Source organism: Perca fluviatilis, chromosome 11 (genome assembly GCF_010015445.1).
Source record: "Perca fluviatilis chromosome 11, GENO_Pfluv_1.0, whole genome shotgun sequence".
NCBI lineage: Eukaryota > Metazoa > Chordata > Actinopteri > Perciformes > Percidae > Perca > Perca fluviatilis.
Window position 1 is genome coordinate 18419464 of NC_053122.1, and position 15225 is coordinate 18434688.

Here is a 15225-nt window from a genome sequence, read left to right on the forward strand (position 1 = left end):
TATTCCAGTCACGGACAAACTGGATATCCTGCCTGTAGATGACAGCAGCGGCAGAGCGACATTAAAAACAAAAAGTCCATGTTGTTTGTGTGTTTTTGTTCTATTATTGGAGGCGAGGGCAGGTTAATGAAATTGTTGACGTTTAGTGTTGCTGCTCGAGTCATCTCAACCAAGCCCTGCTGCTGCGGAGTCAGACCTGCTGACAAGTGGTTACCAATTAAAAATAAGACAAATGTACCAGGTCATTTCCCATTGCTTTTTATAAAGTCACCTTTGGGCAACAATTGTAATCTTTTTCTGTGGTGCGCTTAATTTTGCTTTAATTAGATTTGAATGCAATTGAACTTAGTTTGTTGAGTCTTTGTCATCTATGTTTTGACGCGTGATTAAATATTTAGATGTCAGAATGACAATTATCGGTCCTGACTAAAAGCTGTCTTGGGTTTTCTGTGTCAGACAAGACTAAATCAATGAAACTTGTTTGAAGGATCACTTGCTCATGTTGTTCTTATGCTCATAAATCATACACAAAACTTTCTTGGTTGGGCTGCAACCATCAGGTATTTTTTATTTATCTGTCAGTTATCTTTTCTAATAATTGATTAACCGTTTAGTTCCTAAAATGTCCAATAACAGCAATAAATGCCCATCACAATTTCCCAGAGCCCAAGGTGATCTCTTCAAACTTAACCTAAAGCTAAAGCAGGAGACCCCAAACTTCCCTTTTCTGAGCCACATTAACCAGCTCTGACTGGGGGATCCCGAGGCATTCCCAGGCCAGTGTGGAGATATAATCTCTCCACCTAATCCTGGGTCTTCCCTGAGGCCTCCAGTCCTCTCAGGAAGTGCCTGGAACACCTCCCTAGGGAGGCACCTGGTAGCTCACCTGGTAGAGCGTGCGCCCCATTTACCAAGGGTCACTCCTTACTGCAGCGGCCCAGGGTTCAAATCCGACCTGTGGCCCTTTGCTGAATGTCTCTCTCTCTCTCTCTCTCTCTCTCTCTCTCTCTCCCCACTTTCCTCTGTGCAACTGTCCTATCCATTAAAGGCCAAAATGCCCCCAAAAAAAATTATCTTAAAAAAAACCCAAGATATTTAATTTACTATACAATATTTTTCAATTGATTAATTAATTGTTTTGTCTATAAAAGGTCAGGAAATACTAATTCATTTTTATCATCATTTCCTAGAGTCTTGTTTTGTTGGACCAACAGTCCAAAACCTGAAGATATTCAGTCTTTATAATACAAAGGAAAGCAGCTAGTACTGGGCACCCTTGTAGCTCACTGGGTAGAGCGTGAGTCCTTACCGCAGTGGCCTGAGTTCGCGGTCCTTTTCTGCATGTCTTCCCCTCTCTCTTCCCTGCCTTTGCTCTCTCTCTCTCTCTCTTGAATAAAGAAAATAAAAATGCCAAACAATACTCACATTTGAGAAGCTGGGTCTAGCAAATATTTGACATTTTGCATGAAAAATGACAATAAATGATTAAAAGCCAATTTTTTGTCAATTGACTTATCAATTAATCAACTTAACTGTTTGAAAAACAAAACAGGAGCAAACCTTCACATTTGAGATACTGGAAACAGACCACCAGTTTGGTGGTTGATAAATGACTTAATTGATTGTCAATCCAAATGGTTAAATCTTTTTGGCATCATTGAATAGACTAATCGTGTCAGTGCTACTTTGGGGTCAGCTGTTTTCACCTTTTTAATAAATGCTTTTCCTTTATGTCCTCCAAACAACCCCACATGGTTATTTTGCTGAAACTATTTAATTAAATAAGTAATTACCCTCAACTTATATAAAGGCTAAACTCAGAGATGTGAGACATAAATCTGGATTTGTCTTCAGTCAACAAACATGTTTGAGTCATAATAAAGTAATTAATTAATTGTCTAAGTCATTGTCAGCACTTTTTGTAGAGAATTTAACATTGTATCACTTGTCTAATGTCCCTGTCTATACCAGACTCTTTAAAAGTCAACATGTCGACTTAAATGTCATGTGCTCGATGAATTGATTCATTGTTGATTTTGTCCATCCATCTTTATTCGCTGCCATCTCATTCTTATTAAAGGTATAGCGGGAGCTGCAATAGGCAGAGACATGTTTGGAAATAGAAGTGGGGACTGTATACCATCTGTTCCTCACTAGTAGAGAGGAAACCAGACAGCTCTGTATTAATGACAGACATTATCAGGGCAGAGACTTGTAATCACACTAAGGGCACTGTCAGGGATTTTGATTCCTTTATAGAATTAGAAATGTTAAAGATGGTGTAGACTGATCTTATTTATTATATTTAAATTGAACAAAAGAAAAACTGCTCAGATGTATGGCTCATATTTGCATCCATTGCTTTTAGGATGTTTTGTGTTTTTGCAATTTGTGTTCTTCTGGCACTATATAACTGCTATTATGGCTGCTTAGGGACCTCACGGTACTCAAACCACTCCGAAAGCATTCTGTCATATTAAAGGTACACTGATATTAAAGATCAGTGTACTGTTGCCATGGTTATCTATTAACATATACACTATAAATTAACATTGATTACCACCTTTGCTATATTCATGGTGCACACATCCAGTTGACTAAAAATAGATAATACAATAGGTTTACTCTGTACTTTACTTACAAAATCATCTGCCAGAAAAATAGGATTCTAGCAGGAAAAATAGTTGTTTGTTTTATTGCAAATTGGATATCTTTAGGAACTTGTGATTAGCATTTTTTACTCTTTTATGGCATTTCTTTAGACTGAAAATAATAGATTGATCTAAAGTCAGTCATTAGTTACACCCCTATATACATTTACTATACCAGTAAATTAGTTAACTTTTTGTCTCTTTATTTTCTTTTTCCATATTGAATGTATTACCTCATCATCCCTAAATATCTAGTCAGCTGTTGTGACATGCAGTGCCAAGCAATGCATGTCACATTTGAAACATGACTCAACCTTCAAAGTTAAATTTTGGCAGTTAATTCAGTACTCAAGTTGCTGCTCTTTTATTCTGTCAGTTTATTTTAAATTGTGGAAAGTGTGGAAACCTTGAAAGATCGCCATTTTCAAAAGTACTTTGTTTGTTCTTCTTTAGATTCGTCTCTTCTGGGCCTTCAGCAAAAACTTTTATAAGAAACTAAATACTACCCTTGTCATGGCCGTGGAATTTTAATGACCATCCAGCGCACCACCGGATTCCAGTTTGGCATTTTCTGGGGTCTAATATGATCTCAACGCAGAAAGCCTGATCGTGCTGCTGTTTCATTACTGCCAAAAAAAGGAACTTGGAAAAACTCACCCCAAAATGATTTTAGGGAGGATTTTGTGGCTAATGAAAAGTACAGGGGCTCTTAACTGTAGGCAGGAATCCCTGTGTTTAGGGTATGGTGAAGTGTGGTCCTCCTTGCCTGTATAAATGAATTACTAATGGCTTGCTGGTGTGCATTTTGTTTTTGGTAGAAACTAGAAAGAAATAGAAATAGATAACTCTATATAGAGTATGTGTGCATTGGTGACAGACTGCAGACAAGGAACCATTTATGAACCGTATGAGTCATTTCTTGCCAGTAATGTGGATTCTTTCTGCCTTTTCGACACCCCGCGTTGTTGAAGCTTGCCGTTGGGGCGCAAATCTCCCAAGTTGGCATTGCCCTGACAGGGTGTATCATTCTCTGTCACACAGTGGCCTGGAGTTGTGTGGGTTTGTTGTTGAAGTTTGTTTTGGGCGTCAGGGATTAAGCATCTCATTGTGTGGTTCTGCTGCACTTTGCACAAACTGCATGCCAAGATCCCTGACCAGTGTGCAAGAGACATGGGAGGCAATACATACATTCAGCCTCAAGACTTAATATGTAGCCAAGTCGTAAACAGACCTAAGTCCAACTGCCGACCCAGCACTTGTCTCCCAAAAATCCCATTGATTTATTGTTGTCAGGTGATTTTACGCTGGCCAAATGGAAGATAAGTTGTGGCAAGGCTGACAGAGCAAACTCAAGCTGAGCATAACTAATTGACACACTGAGAAAAGACCTCTGCTCTTCATAAACGGCGCTAGCTTAAAGGTTTATAATGATAATAAAAAAACTGGGCTCGTATTTAGAGATTTGCATGTTTTAAGGAAAGAATGACAAACTCCCAAACAGCCTCCTCAGCGTCCTTCTCGCTCTAGGAGATCAAAGAGGGCTTGGGGTGGCCTCACTCTCAAAGTTTCTCAGGGTCTCGACCTTGAAAACATTTTTGACAAGCACACAAGAAACAAGTCTATCTCTTTCAGTGTGGTCACTGTTGTTGATATTATAAAAGCCTCTATGATGTCTGGTAGTTAACCGCTAATTTAGGATCAACTGCCAGTATTGATTTCAACTCAGCAGACACAGCCAAGTCAGCTGGTGGCAAAGTGAACATTACAAATCTTTTGGACAGTGAGTGGTTTGTTTTGGGGCTTAATGAAAGTGGTTGCCTGCTTGTTCTCTCAGGTGGCACTCAGTGCATGTCTGAAGCTCGACGTCAGTCACTGAAATTGACTGACCTACATTAACCCTTGTTTTTTTCCCTAAAAGTCTGCATTCACTAGGGCCTCTGTTAAAAAAAAACCTAACACATGTAACAATTATGTTGCTGCAACTGACAAGTATTTTCATCATCTGTTATTATCTACTCAGATTGAAATGTCAAAAAAAGCCCATCACAAGTTCCTGAGGTGACTTCTTGAAATGTCTTTGTTTGGTTTTGTCCAACCAGCAGTTCAAAATCTGAAGTTATTGAATTTTAAAATGATATAAAACGGAGAACTGCAGAAAGTCCTTACATTGGAGAAGCTGGAGCCAGATAATAGATTTTTGGGGGGCATTTATAATTGAAAAACAACTGAAGTCAATACATTTTCTGTCTATTGACTTATTAATAAATAGACTAATCCTTTCTGCTCTAATTGAAACCTAAAGAAGATGCAAAGTAGGGCTGCAACTAAGTTATTTTTATTATCTATTCAGGGTTTTTCCTGGCTCAGAATGGGCCTTTGGGGGGGGGGGGGGCCCCATATTAAGTGGGATATCTGGGGATCCTCCCCCAGGAAATTTTGAGCGTCAAAGACTTCATTACCTGCATTTGGATACATTTTTAGGCACCAGTTTATGGTGAAAACTATGGAATGCCATTTTATTCAATATTAAATAAATGAATAAATACATGAATAAGTAATAAATATGCCTTTGAAATACATCATAAAATAAATAAATGAGGCAATAAATAATTAAATAAATGTAAATAGTCATATAAATGAATCAATTAGTTAAATAAATATATGAAAAGGTTTTGCTTTTATTTATTTCATGGTACTTTTATTTCATAAGTCCACGTTTATTTATTTCAGGATAGTTTTATTTTTTAAATCAACATTTATTTATTTCCGTGGACTTCTATTTCCTAATGCATCATTTATTGATTTCCCCCTCTATTTCTTTCCAGTTCTTATATGCAAATCAGGGGGCGTATCTCTCACATTCACAACAGAGCCGTGGGCAAAAAAAGGCCTGCAAAAAACCTTTTAATAATTTTAATTTATTTATTTAATTCAAAGGCATATTTACTAAAGTCCATGTGGTTTAATTAATCTAAACAGGGCCTGACGGTAACCTTTCCCCCAAGGAGAACCTTTACGCAGAGATTCTGTAGCGAGAATACGTCGCCTTTGCAGCTTGTTCAGGGAGGCAATGCCGATAAAGTGGGTGCAACATTTTTACCAGACATCATTCAAAAATATACATAAATACAGTATATGGGCATTGTCTGGACATTGGGCAAACAACAAAGTGTCTGGAATACTTTACAAATTTAAGAATATATAATACTGTATTTTAGTTAACCAATCAGTCAGTTTGCAGAAGGAGGCATACATTTTTCAAATGGATATTTCGATATGGATGAACATTTTTCAGTTGCTTCTGGGCCAGAGATGGGGACTCGAGTTTGAGACTCAGACGCGAGTTGCACTTAAGTCGCACACAGTGACTTCAGACTTGACTTGAGACTCATCCTCAATAGACTTGAGCCTCAACTCTGACTCGAGATGCGCTCCGTACATGTAAACAATCTTAATTTTTTGGAAACGTCTGATGAGCGGAATTTTATTCCTCTCCATGCGTAACCTATAATCTAACTACGTAAAGCGTAACGCATCTTCACGCAGCACCGGCCACAGGGGACAATAAACATGTCGACCGCACCGGCAGCTGGCAGCTGAAATGCACCCTGATAGGTTAGCAAACATGTTTAGCTCAGCATTGGCCATCTTATGTTAGCTTTCTTTCTTGCTTTAGCTACAACCTACAGAGGTAAACTCTGACTGTCGTTCGCTAGATGAAAAGATGAATGAGCATTTGTTTGTTTGCCAAACTTTTCGGGGGATTTAACGTTACGTAATCATTGACGTCCCGCTGGCTACCACCATGTTAATTATTAACGTTGGCTGCAAACCAGTTACAGGTTTATTGTTGATCATATAACGCTACAGTTTTATTTAATTAACGTTACACTGGGTTTGAGAGTATGGGGTGGATGTGTTGACTTACAGTAGTTTATAGGCTGTCATTAGTTGTAGACACAGTGCACATTACATGGTTGTGCTCTGTAAGGAAAAATAGGTTAGTTATTATTTTAGCAATATTTTACCGATACCCTAAGTACCTCAATATTTGGTCTGTATGTTCATGTTATAAAGCAAAATACAGTTATTAACTTGAAAGTAAAGCATCCCTGGTGTTTTTTTTGTCATATTGCAATAGCCTGTTTACACTGATTATACTTTATAGGCTACCAAACAACTAATCAAAGCTGATACTGTTTGATAATATATAAATTAGTCAGAATAACATATCACATGCCTTGAATTCTTTATATATAGCTCTGCAGTGTTCTGAGCAGCCTTGATGGAAGGCAGCAGGTGATGCAACACTCATTATAACCACGAGAGACTTGACTTGGACTCGAGCTCAGAGACTTGAGAGCATCTCTGTCCTGGGCCGTTGAAGTTTGTAAGAACTGCTAATGAGTTGTGGACATGATGAGACATGATGCTCATGATGATCACCCGAGGCACAGAGCTGTTCTGCACTATACTGACATAATATGATTGGCTCTGCACAAGTTTGAACCCATTTACTACTGAATGCACCAGGTTACTCTCATCGAGGACTTCTGAATAAAAATATTTTTCCGGAATGCTGTGTTCTTTATTCTGACAAGATTTATTTGCATGACAAATTTAAGAACCTACTTGTGCTTAATATCCGTAGAAAAGTAGCCGATTCATAGTAGTGAGGAGAAAGAGTAGAGCAGCTCCAGCCTGTTACTATATGGTGCTTGTGTTTTTTTTTTTTTTGCATACCTCCCATTGCTGCTGTTTGACTGGCGGGGAGGAAAGAGAGATGGACACAAAGGGTTAAACTGGTGCGCATGTCTTCCTTGGAGATGGTAGAGGCCATTTGAATGGCTAGCTTCTACAGCTAGCCAACACATTGGCTAAGGCTGAGGGTGGATCTGCTGCTGGGCCTGTGCTCCGACATGGAGCCCTGCTGGAGGATCAGGACTCAGTGTGAGCTGTCAGAAAAGCTATTGTGTATATGTGTGTGTACATACATTTGAGGAAAAGTTGAAGGACAGCTTTTGAAATAAGCTTTAGAGACAGAAGGAAAATATATCAAGGGGACATTTTTGTTTGTGTAAATCATCGTCAGTGGTCTTTATAAATCCCACTGCAGAGTAGATTATTTAGACTAGCAGGCTGGCATAGATAAAAGGTGGTTATATCTTTTTTTTTTCTAGCAACATGCCCCCTTTAGCTTCTCCTTCCCTCACACTGCCATTCTCATGTTGCTGCCGCCGCTCCTTTCACACATTCTTCATGAACGTGAATGTAAGAGGACAGGGGGTCTGTGTTCATTTGTTCGTTTAAGGGCTGACCTCATGACACTAATTAAACTAAGCCGTTTTGTACACCAGCTCAAAAATAGAAAGCTAGCAAAGAAGATCAGACTATTGAGATTGATTGTTTCCTGTAATGGGAAGTACAGCACTCAAATTTCACTTTTTATGTGTTTGGTTTGTGTGGCTGAATATTAGTTCGAACCTGTAAAAGACACACGCACTCACAACATTATGGTCTGACCTGTAAACTGCCCCTGACTCATTATCTCCCCTGCTGTCGAACAGTCTTAATGTGACATGCTAATCTTAGCATGCAGGTCAGTCAGCTGTATTTACCTCGGAGAAGCCTCCATCCATCCTTGCACACACACATCTACACTGAGACAACACACACACACACACACACACACACACACACAGACACAAACTTTAGTGCACATACTTACATACACACACTTGCCAATCCTGAGGGTCAAAATGTTAAGTAACGGGCTGATTTACAACACACACATGCAGACGTATGCACAAACAGCCAACCTACAGACTTTTCTCTGTCCTTAGCTGATTTTGTTTACGCCCCCAAAAACATCACTGAACTTCAGTGTGTGTTTATGTGACTGTCAGGACACTGTCTGTATCTTTCTATCAGTGTTATTTCTTCTGCTTACCAATGCATGGATATTTTGTCATTGTAATGATGTGAGATTTTTTGGATATCGTAAATTGTTGACACTGTTGTACAACAACAGCACTTGCAGGGCTTCAACTAAGGAATATTTTCATTATCAGTTTCTGATGAATCCATTAATGATTTCATTTTCAAAGACCGAAAATAATGAGAAACATCAGTCGCAATTTTCCAGAACCCAACTGCCTTGTTTTGTCCAACTAACAGCACAAAACCCGAAAGTATTCAATTTTATAATAAAACAGACATGCAGCAAATCTGCACATTTCAGAAGCTGGAACCAGTGACTAACATTTTTGCCTGATAAATGATAAATCAATTGGCACAAATATAGTTTATTAATTTTCTGTCCGTTCATAAATTGAATAATTGTTGCAGCACTAATCAACCATAAACTTTAACGTGTGATTTGCCATATCTAAACAGATGTTGTGATATATCTACATATATCTATCATAGTGGTTTCCAAAGTGGCCACATTGAGGACAGGCCAAGGGTGCTGCAAGTATTTTATTTTATTTTTTTAATAACCGTTCACAACACAAGAAAGGAAGTGAAATCTACATTAACTAAAATAGGGCTGGACAATATGGCCCTAATCTTCTATGCCATTATAGTTCATTTTGTACCTCGATAACAATATACAGTATATCACAATAGAGCAAGTCCAAGCAACATAAATAAATAGTCCTTTTAAAATAACCATCTTATAATTTTTATATACTACTGTGTGAATTAAATACTTTTAACTTTAGTGCAAAATGAACATAACATGCAAAGACGTAAATATTTCTGTAACACAGTTCGGCCTCTGGTTTTTCGACATTGTATAGTAACGATATAGAAAAATATCTGATATATGATTTTAATATCATTTTGATGATATATATCGCCATATTGCCCAGCACTACTCAAACAAACAAAAAAGAAACCAAGCAAAGACGTCTTGCACGTGTCTAACAAATACTGACTAACAAATATCCCCCTCTGTCTCACTTTCACCAAGCCTCCTGGATGAGCGTCTGTCTTTTGTGAATGAGTATTTGATCCCCGCTGTTTTTATTCAACATGCTTGTTGGCCAATGACAGATGGTCTTCTGGGCCGCTGGCTAGTGCAGTGAGGAGGAATTTAACTCCCATTGATCTGACCGTATCAGATTACTGTAGAGTTGGAGATATAAAGATATATTGTCATTGGAGATTAAAATCACCTGTATCACTTGGGGAACTGAAATACTATGTAGGTGTTTTGAAAGCTGATACACTTGTGTTTCCTGTAGCTCACATTCAGTCCTTAATACTTCATATCTTTTCTTTAGCTTGTCTCACCGTTGCTTCACTATCTTTGTTGTCCCCCTCTCACCGACAGTGTGCCCTGTTCATTGTAAACATCGAGCCTGCACCAAGGACGACCAGTGCTGCCACGACCAGTGCCTGGGCGGCTGCCGGAAGCCCCACTCATCCAGCCACTGCGTGGCCTGCCGCGGCCTCCAGCACGAGGACAGTTGTGTTGAGCGCTGCCCTGAAAATCACTTCACCTACAAAGGCTGGCGCTGCGTCTCCTTCGCCTTCTGCCAGGATCTCCACAACAGATGCAAGCGGGAGAAGGAGCACAGCAAGAACCCCGACTGCCACGAGTATGTCATACACAATGGTGCCTGCATCCCTGAGTGTCCCTCTGGCTACACGACCATCAACTCCTCCGCGTAAGTGGACACTCATGCCGGTCTGATGGGCTCTTGGTGGTCTGATGGAACAATGTGTGATCTGTGAAGCTGTCTTAATATTCTGTATGCAAACTCACACGTCAGTATTTTATCCTGTTTATCACATTTTTGCTTACTACAAGCTGATTATAATTAAAAAGACTTCCAGCTATTATGAAATAAGATAAAAGAGACTTCATCCATCTATACAGTACAGTGCAGTACAGTACATAGTGGAACGAAATTGTGTTTCCCTGGTCCTTTTTGTAAAACAAAAGAATGAACGAATGAACATAAGGTGCTTACAACAATATACAAAAACAGGTACAGAACAAGATACAAGACAAGGTACAAAAATATTATCGCAACAATAACAAATATGAAGTGCAATAAGAGAAAAACATAATAAGCTGTTGCTGAATCTGGAGGATCTTGCCCGGATGTTCTGGTACAGTTTTCCAGATGGCAGCAGGGTGAAAAGTCACACATTTCACCATTGTGAAACACCATTCACTTTTCAGTGTTTCCCCTACCAAAACGACCTCCAGGCCCCTCTGAAAGAATGACAAAATGATATAATTATGCTATATATTCCACACACAAAAAAAACGGATGCGCGAGATAAAGCTGTTTTCACACATACAGGCAATTCGCTTCTCGTTCCTCTACTTAAAAGTTCAATTCATTTTAACTTTAGTCACGCAACCTTGCCCCTATTTTCACCTGTTGCTGAGTAACGTACATTAACATTCCATGGTCTCGTGAATGTAGCATAACTTTAGCAAGCTCCTTCGTAGTATCTAGCGGTAAAACATGTTGAAGGGAAGCGGAGAAGGTGACGAGCCTAAACAGCCTAACATTAGTTCTTTTTTCTTAAAAGCAACAAACTCAACTCAAGCAAAGCCAGCCTCTGTGGGGACGCCTCCATGAGTGTTACCAATCATGGAGTAATAATTTGATTGGTGTATTTGATCTGGACAGATCAGTAACACAAAAGGTAGGAAGAATAATCAGAAATGCAAGAAATAAAAGTAGTCTATAATAGTTTTTCTAAGAACACACAAAGGTTGTCATTTAGCTGCACAATATAAAATAAAAATGTGAACATATCAACCACAATAACATATCCAAATTTAAAAAGAAAAAGAAGTCAACAAATGCAATGTAAAATAAAATACAAATATTCTGAAATCTTGCCGTTTCCTGCCTTGGTTTAGCTCTTGTCATTGTGTTTGTAGCACAGAGTGATAAAAACTGAAGGTGCATAAACTGAAGGTCCTCCTGCTGAGCTTATAACACACTTTTGTGTGTGTGTGTGTGTGTGTGTCTGTGTGTGTGTGTGCGTGTGTGTGTGTGTGTGTGTGTGTGTGTGTGTGTGTGTGTGTGACCGTGACCGCAGACAGCTAGGTCAAAGTGGTGCAGCGCAGTAGGAAGCCTGGCACAGTTTTTTAGCTCATATGCTGCACAAAATTGATGGTCATTTACCAACTGCTGGTGTTTGCATTACAGTGTGCGAGCTATAGGCATAGACAAGATGTGAAGTGTTTTTTCCCTTTTCACTACATCTGTAATTTACAAGCTATTGTACGTGTATCTTCGTAAACTGCATCCGTACAGACTTTCCTCTCTAAAGAAGGGCGTTGTACTCGTGCTGATCTGCCAGTGACCTTTATCGCCTCCCTCTTGGACACCTTCATTGACCGTGACAGGGCTGTTGATTAGTGTGGGTGTGCCTGCGAGACACTTCAGACAGCCCTAATCATTCTGCTGTGGCAGAGGTTGAAAACACAGCTGGATCTTTCAAGACTTGTTGTCTTCTGTTACAACATGACTGGCTAGTTGACTGGTTGGCAGTTAAACACCAGGGGAGTCAGAGAGGCATTCAGGACAGACTATCAGTACCCCAGGGTGCTAGGCCTCGACCCCCTTGGCTGGCTGCAAAGAGATAGAGAGTCCTTCTGGCAAGCAGCAGCAGTAGCATAGTCCAGGCAGTCTGTCACTGACAACAATGATGACAATGAAAAGTCATGTGTGTTTAACCTTTATTTATCCACAGAGGGTTTGCCAAGCACCTAATCTCTGTTCAAACAAGTTGCAGCTTTATATTCATGCAGTTAAATACTGTACATTCACACCCAAGAGGTTTGTAGTGGGACTCTCTGAGCAGATCCAGCTCCACTGGAGTGAAGTGCCTTGTTTAAGTGCACCCCAGTCATTGTGGTTAAGAAAAGAGTGCTACTGATTTTCTTTCACTGTTCAGATCAGATTCAGACTATTTGAATCACGAACTGAGAAGCTCCTTTTAACTTGATTTATTATTAGTTCAATATAATGTTTAAAGCTGTGCAGCTTTTCATCAGACATTGAAAACCCACAATACCAAAACATATTGACATATATCTTAGGTTTGTGATGTTTTGTTTGTTATTAAAAAAAAAAAAACTTTATTTATACAAATAGAATCAAACAGAATGAGATTTTAACAGGTGTTTTATCATAATCTGGAACAGCTGATCAATTGTGTGGCACAACTTTGATTTAAAAAAAGGCTAAATTGATATAGGCTATTAAATCAGTCATCGTCTTTTCCTGCTCCAAGCTACTGTTATTATATAGGGCTTTAAAAATCTACTATCAGTCGACCCCTAGTCCTCAGTGATATAGATATGTTCTTTTATTTCAGCAGTCATAAAGTTCTAACAGTAAAAATTTTGGTAATTACCAAATAAAAAGAGAGTAATTAAAAATAAATCTTAATAAAACAAAGTACCGGTAATTATATCACAGTGTATTTCAACAGAAAGTTGTTACATACTGAATATATGAAGTATCATAATATATCTTTATATGATTTTTATAATGTAATTTTGTCTACATTGCACAGGTGTAGCTTAAGTGCAGAGGTGGAAAGTAACAAATTACAATTTACTCACGTGACTCTAATTGAGTAGTTTTTTTTTTTCTGTAATTCTACTTTTTAAAATAGTTTTTAAAATCTGTACTTTTACTATTAATTAAGTATTTTTTGTTTGAAGTATTGTACTTCGCTACATTTTAAATCACATCCGTTACTGAAATAAAATGTAAATTAAAAATGCAAGGAAAACAATCGTACGCCGGACCTACTGCAGTGAATAATGGGCAGGATGGGCAGCACTAGTTTATGTTGGAGGATGGAGACGGACAAGTCAGACACCAATGGTGCAGACCAAGCTAAAAGCGAAACCCTGTTAAATTCGTGACGTTTAACTCGAACGAAATGAAGTGAACCACTGGCAATATTTGAGCGACCACTTTGACTTCAAGTGCAAGAAAGGCAACAGCTTTATTATGTAGTGTAAGCTGTGTTTGGCCAGAGAGACCTAACTAGCAGCTTATAAAAACTCAACATCAAAACTGCACAAGCCTGTAGAAGTAACGTTAAGTTAAATAATACTGTACCATTGCATTGGTAGTTAAAATTAAGTTTTCATAGTTTAGTAAAAAGCTTTGCTCAAATTAGCCAAAAAGACATCGGTGCTAATGCTGGTTCGAAACTACACCTGCGCCCCCCCAATTCTTTGGAATTATGCTTTTTTTTAAATTAAAAGCAGCCTCACAGTGTGCAGATTTGATCACATCCTGCCGGGTGAACAACAATCTCATCCAACCCTTTAGACTACTGTTGACCTGTGGTGAACCTTGTCATGCTCATTTCTTAGCCTTTTGACTTTGACTCCCTTTCTGCTCCCTTATGGCTCATGTCTTCTCTTTGGCATCTCTCTCCCGTCGCTGGCTTTGAGCTAAGCTGTGGAAATGAAAGTGCTTTGTGGATAAGTGGTATACTCCAAGGCGTTATGAGTCTATAGGCTGTGCAGATGTAGCACTAGAGAGGGGAAAAGGTCAAGATAGATCAGGAGAGTTATGAGCCGATGCTGTGTGAATCTGAGAAGATGCAGAGGTTGCGGTGTACTTTGGGTTTTAACTAATCAAAGTTTGCACTCGCCGCATTGTGAGTGTGGAGGTTGTACAGACGGCTTTTCAGGAAATAGGTTAATATGGTTGACACACAAAGCCATGGTCATATATCTGTTATGAGAAGAGACTTGTTATAAAAACATTATGTAAGCCAGGTTGTTTAACTCTGTTGCCAAGGTGAAGGGTTGGGGTCAGCTCATTTTCAGTTAATTCAAAACAAAAGTTGAATAAAGCTTAATTTTCAGTGTTTTTGTTATGTATACAGTGTGGCTATTTAAAGCAGCTATAATCAATATTTTGGAAGAGATCACATCACTATTTGTTTGTGAAAATTGTTGTTGTAGTAGTAGTCGTTATGAATATACAGAGACTTCACCCGAGATCAGCAGACTGTAGTTCTCAGCTCTACGCAGCGTTTTAGCGTATTTCAGCTTATTGTTTAGCTGTCATTGTTTAGTCCTTCTGCTGAACGTGAGGACTTATCTTAGCACTACAATCACCGACTAAAACATTTTGTGTGCGCTTCTTCAGGATTTTCAGCCATGCCTTCACCTGTTGCAGCAGTCCTCTTTGTCTCTGAAGCGGAACGCTGCTGTTGTTCTCTCTCAGCGATGATGTAAAACGCATCACTCGAGCTGTTGCGCGCAAAAGTCGCCGGACTGCACCATTTTGTAAACATAGCCATGACAAATACAAAGAATTTTGTGGAGCCGATAAGCTTAATTAGCTTTGTATCAACTCATTTGGCAATGGCTTGAATGTAACGGACATTCATTCATATAAAATAGTTGCGCACTATACTTTAGCTTTAAAGTTAGTTAAACAGTTGCACAAAAGACCATAGCCACCAAAGTAAGCGAAAAAAACTAATGGTACCTCTGACTCTATCTTAACCAGCAACATGGCTGAGTTTTAAGGTTCTAGTATTTCTTTGTTGAAGA

The 15225-nt window shown here is 38.9% G+C and overlaps 1 protein-coding gene across 1 annotated transcript in view; it reads left to right on the forward strand.

The window, feature by feature from the left end:
• The window catches only part of insra (insulin receptor a), a 58982-nt gene that overhangs the window by 24480 nt on the left and 19277 nt on the right, over positions 1-15225 (forward strand). The window contains exon 3 of the mRNA XM_039815220.1: positions 9991-10327. Within this exon, the coding sequence (XP_039671154.1) occupies positions 9991-10327 (337 nt within the window). The remainder of the gene's footprint in view (positions 1-9990; positions 10328-15225) is intronic.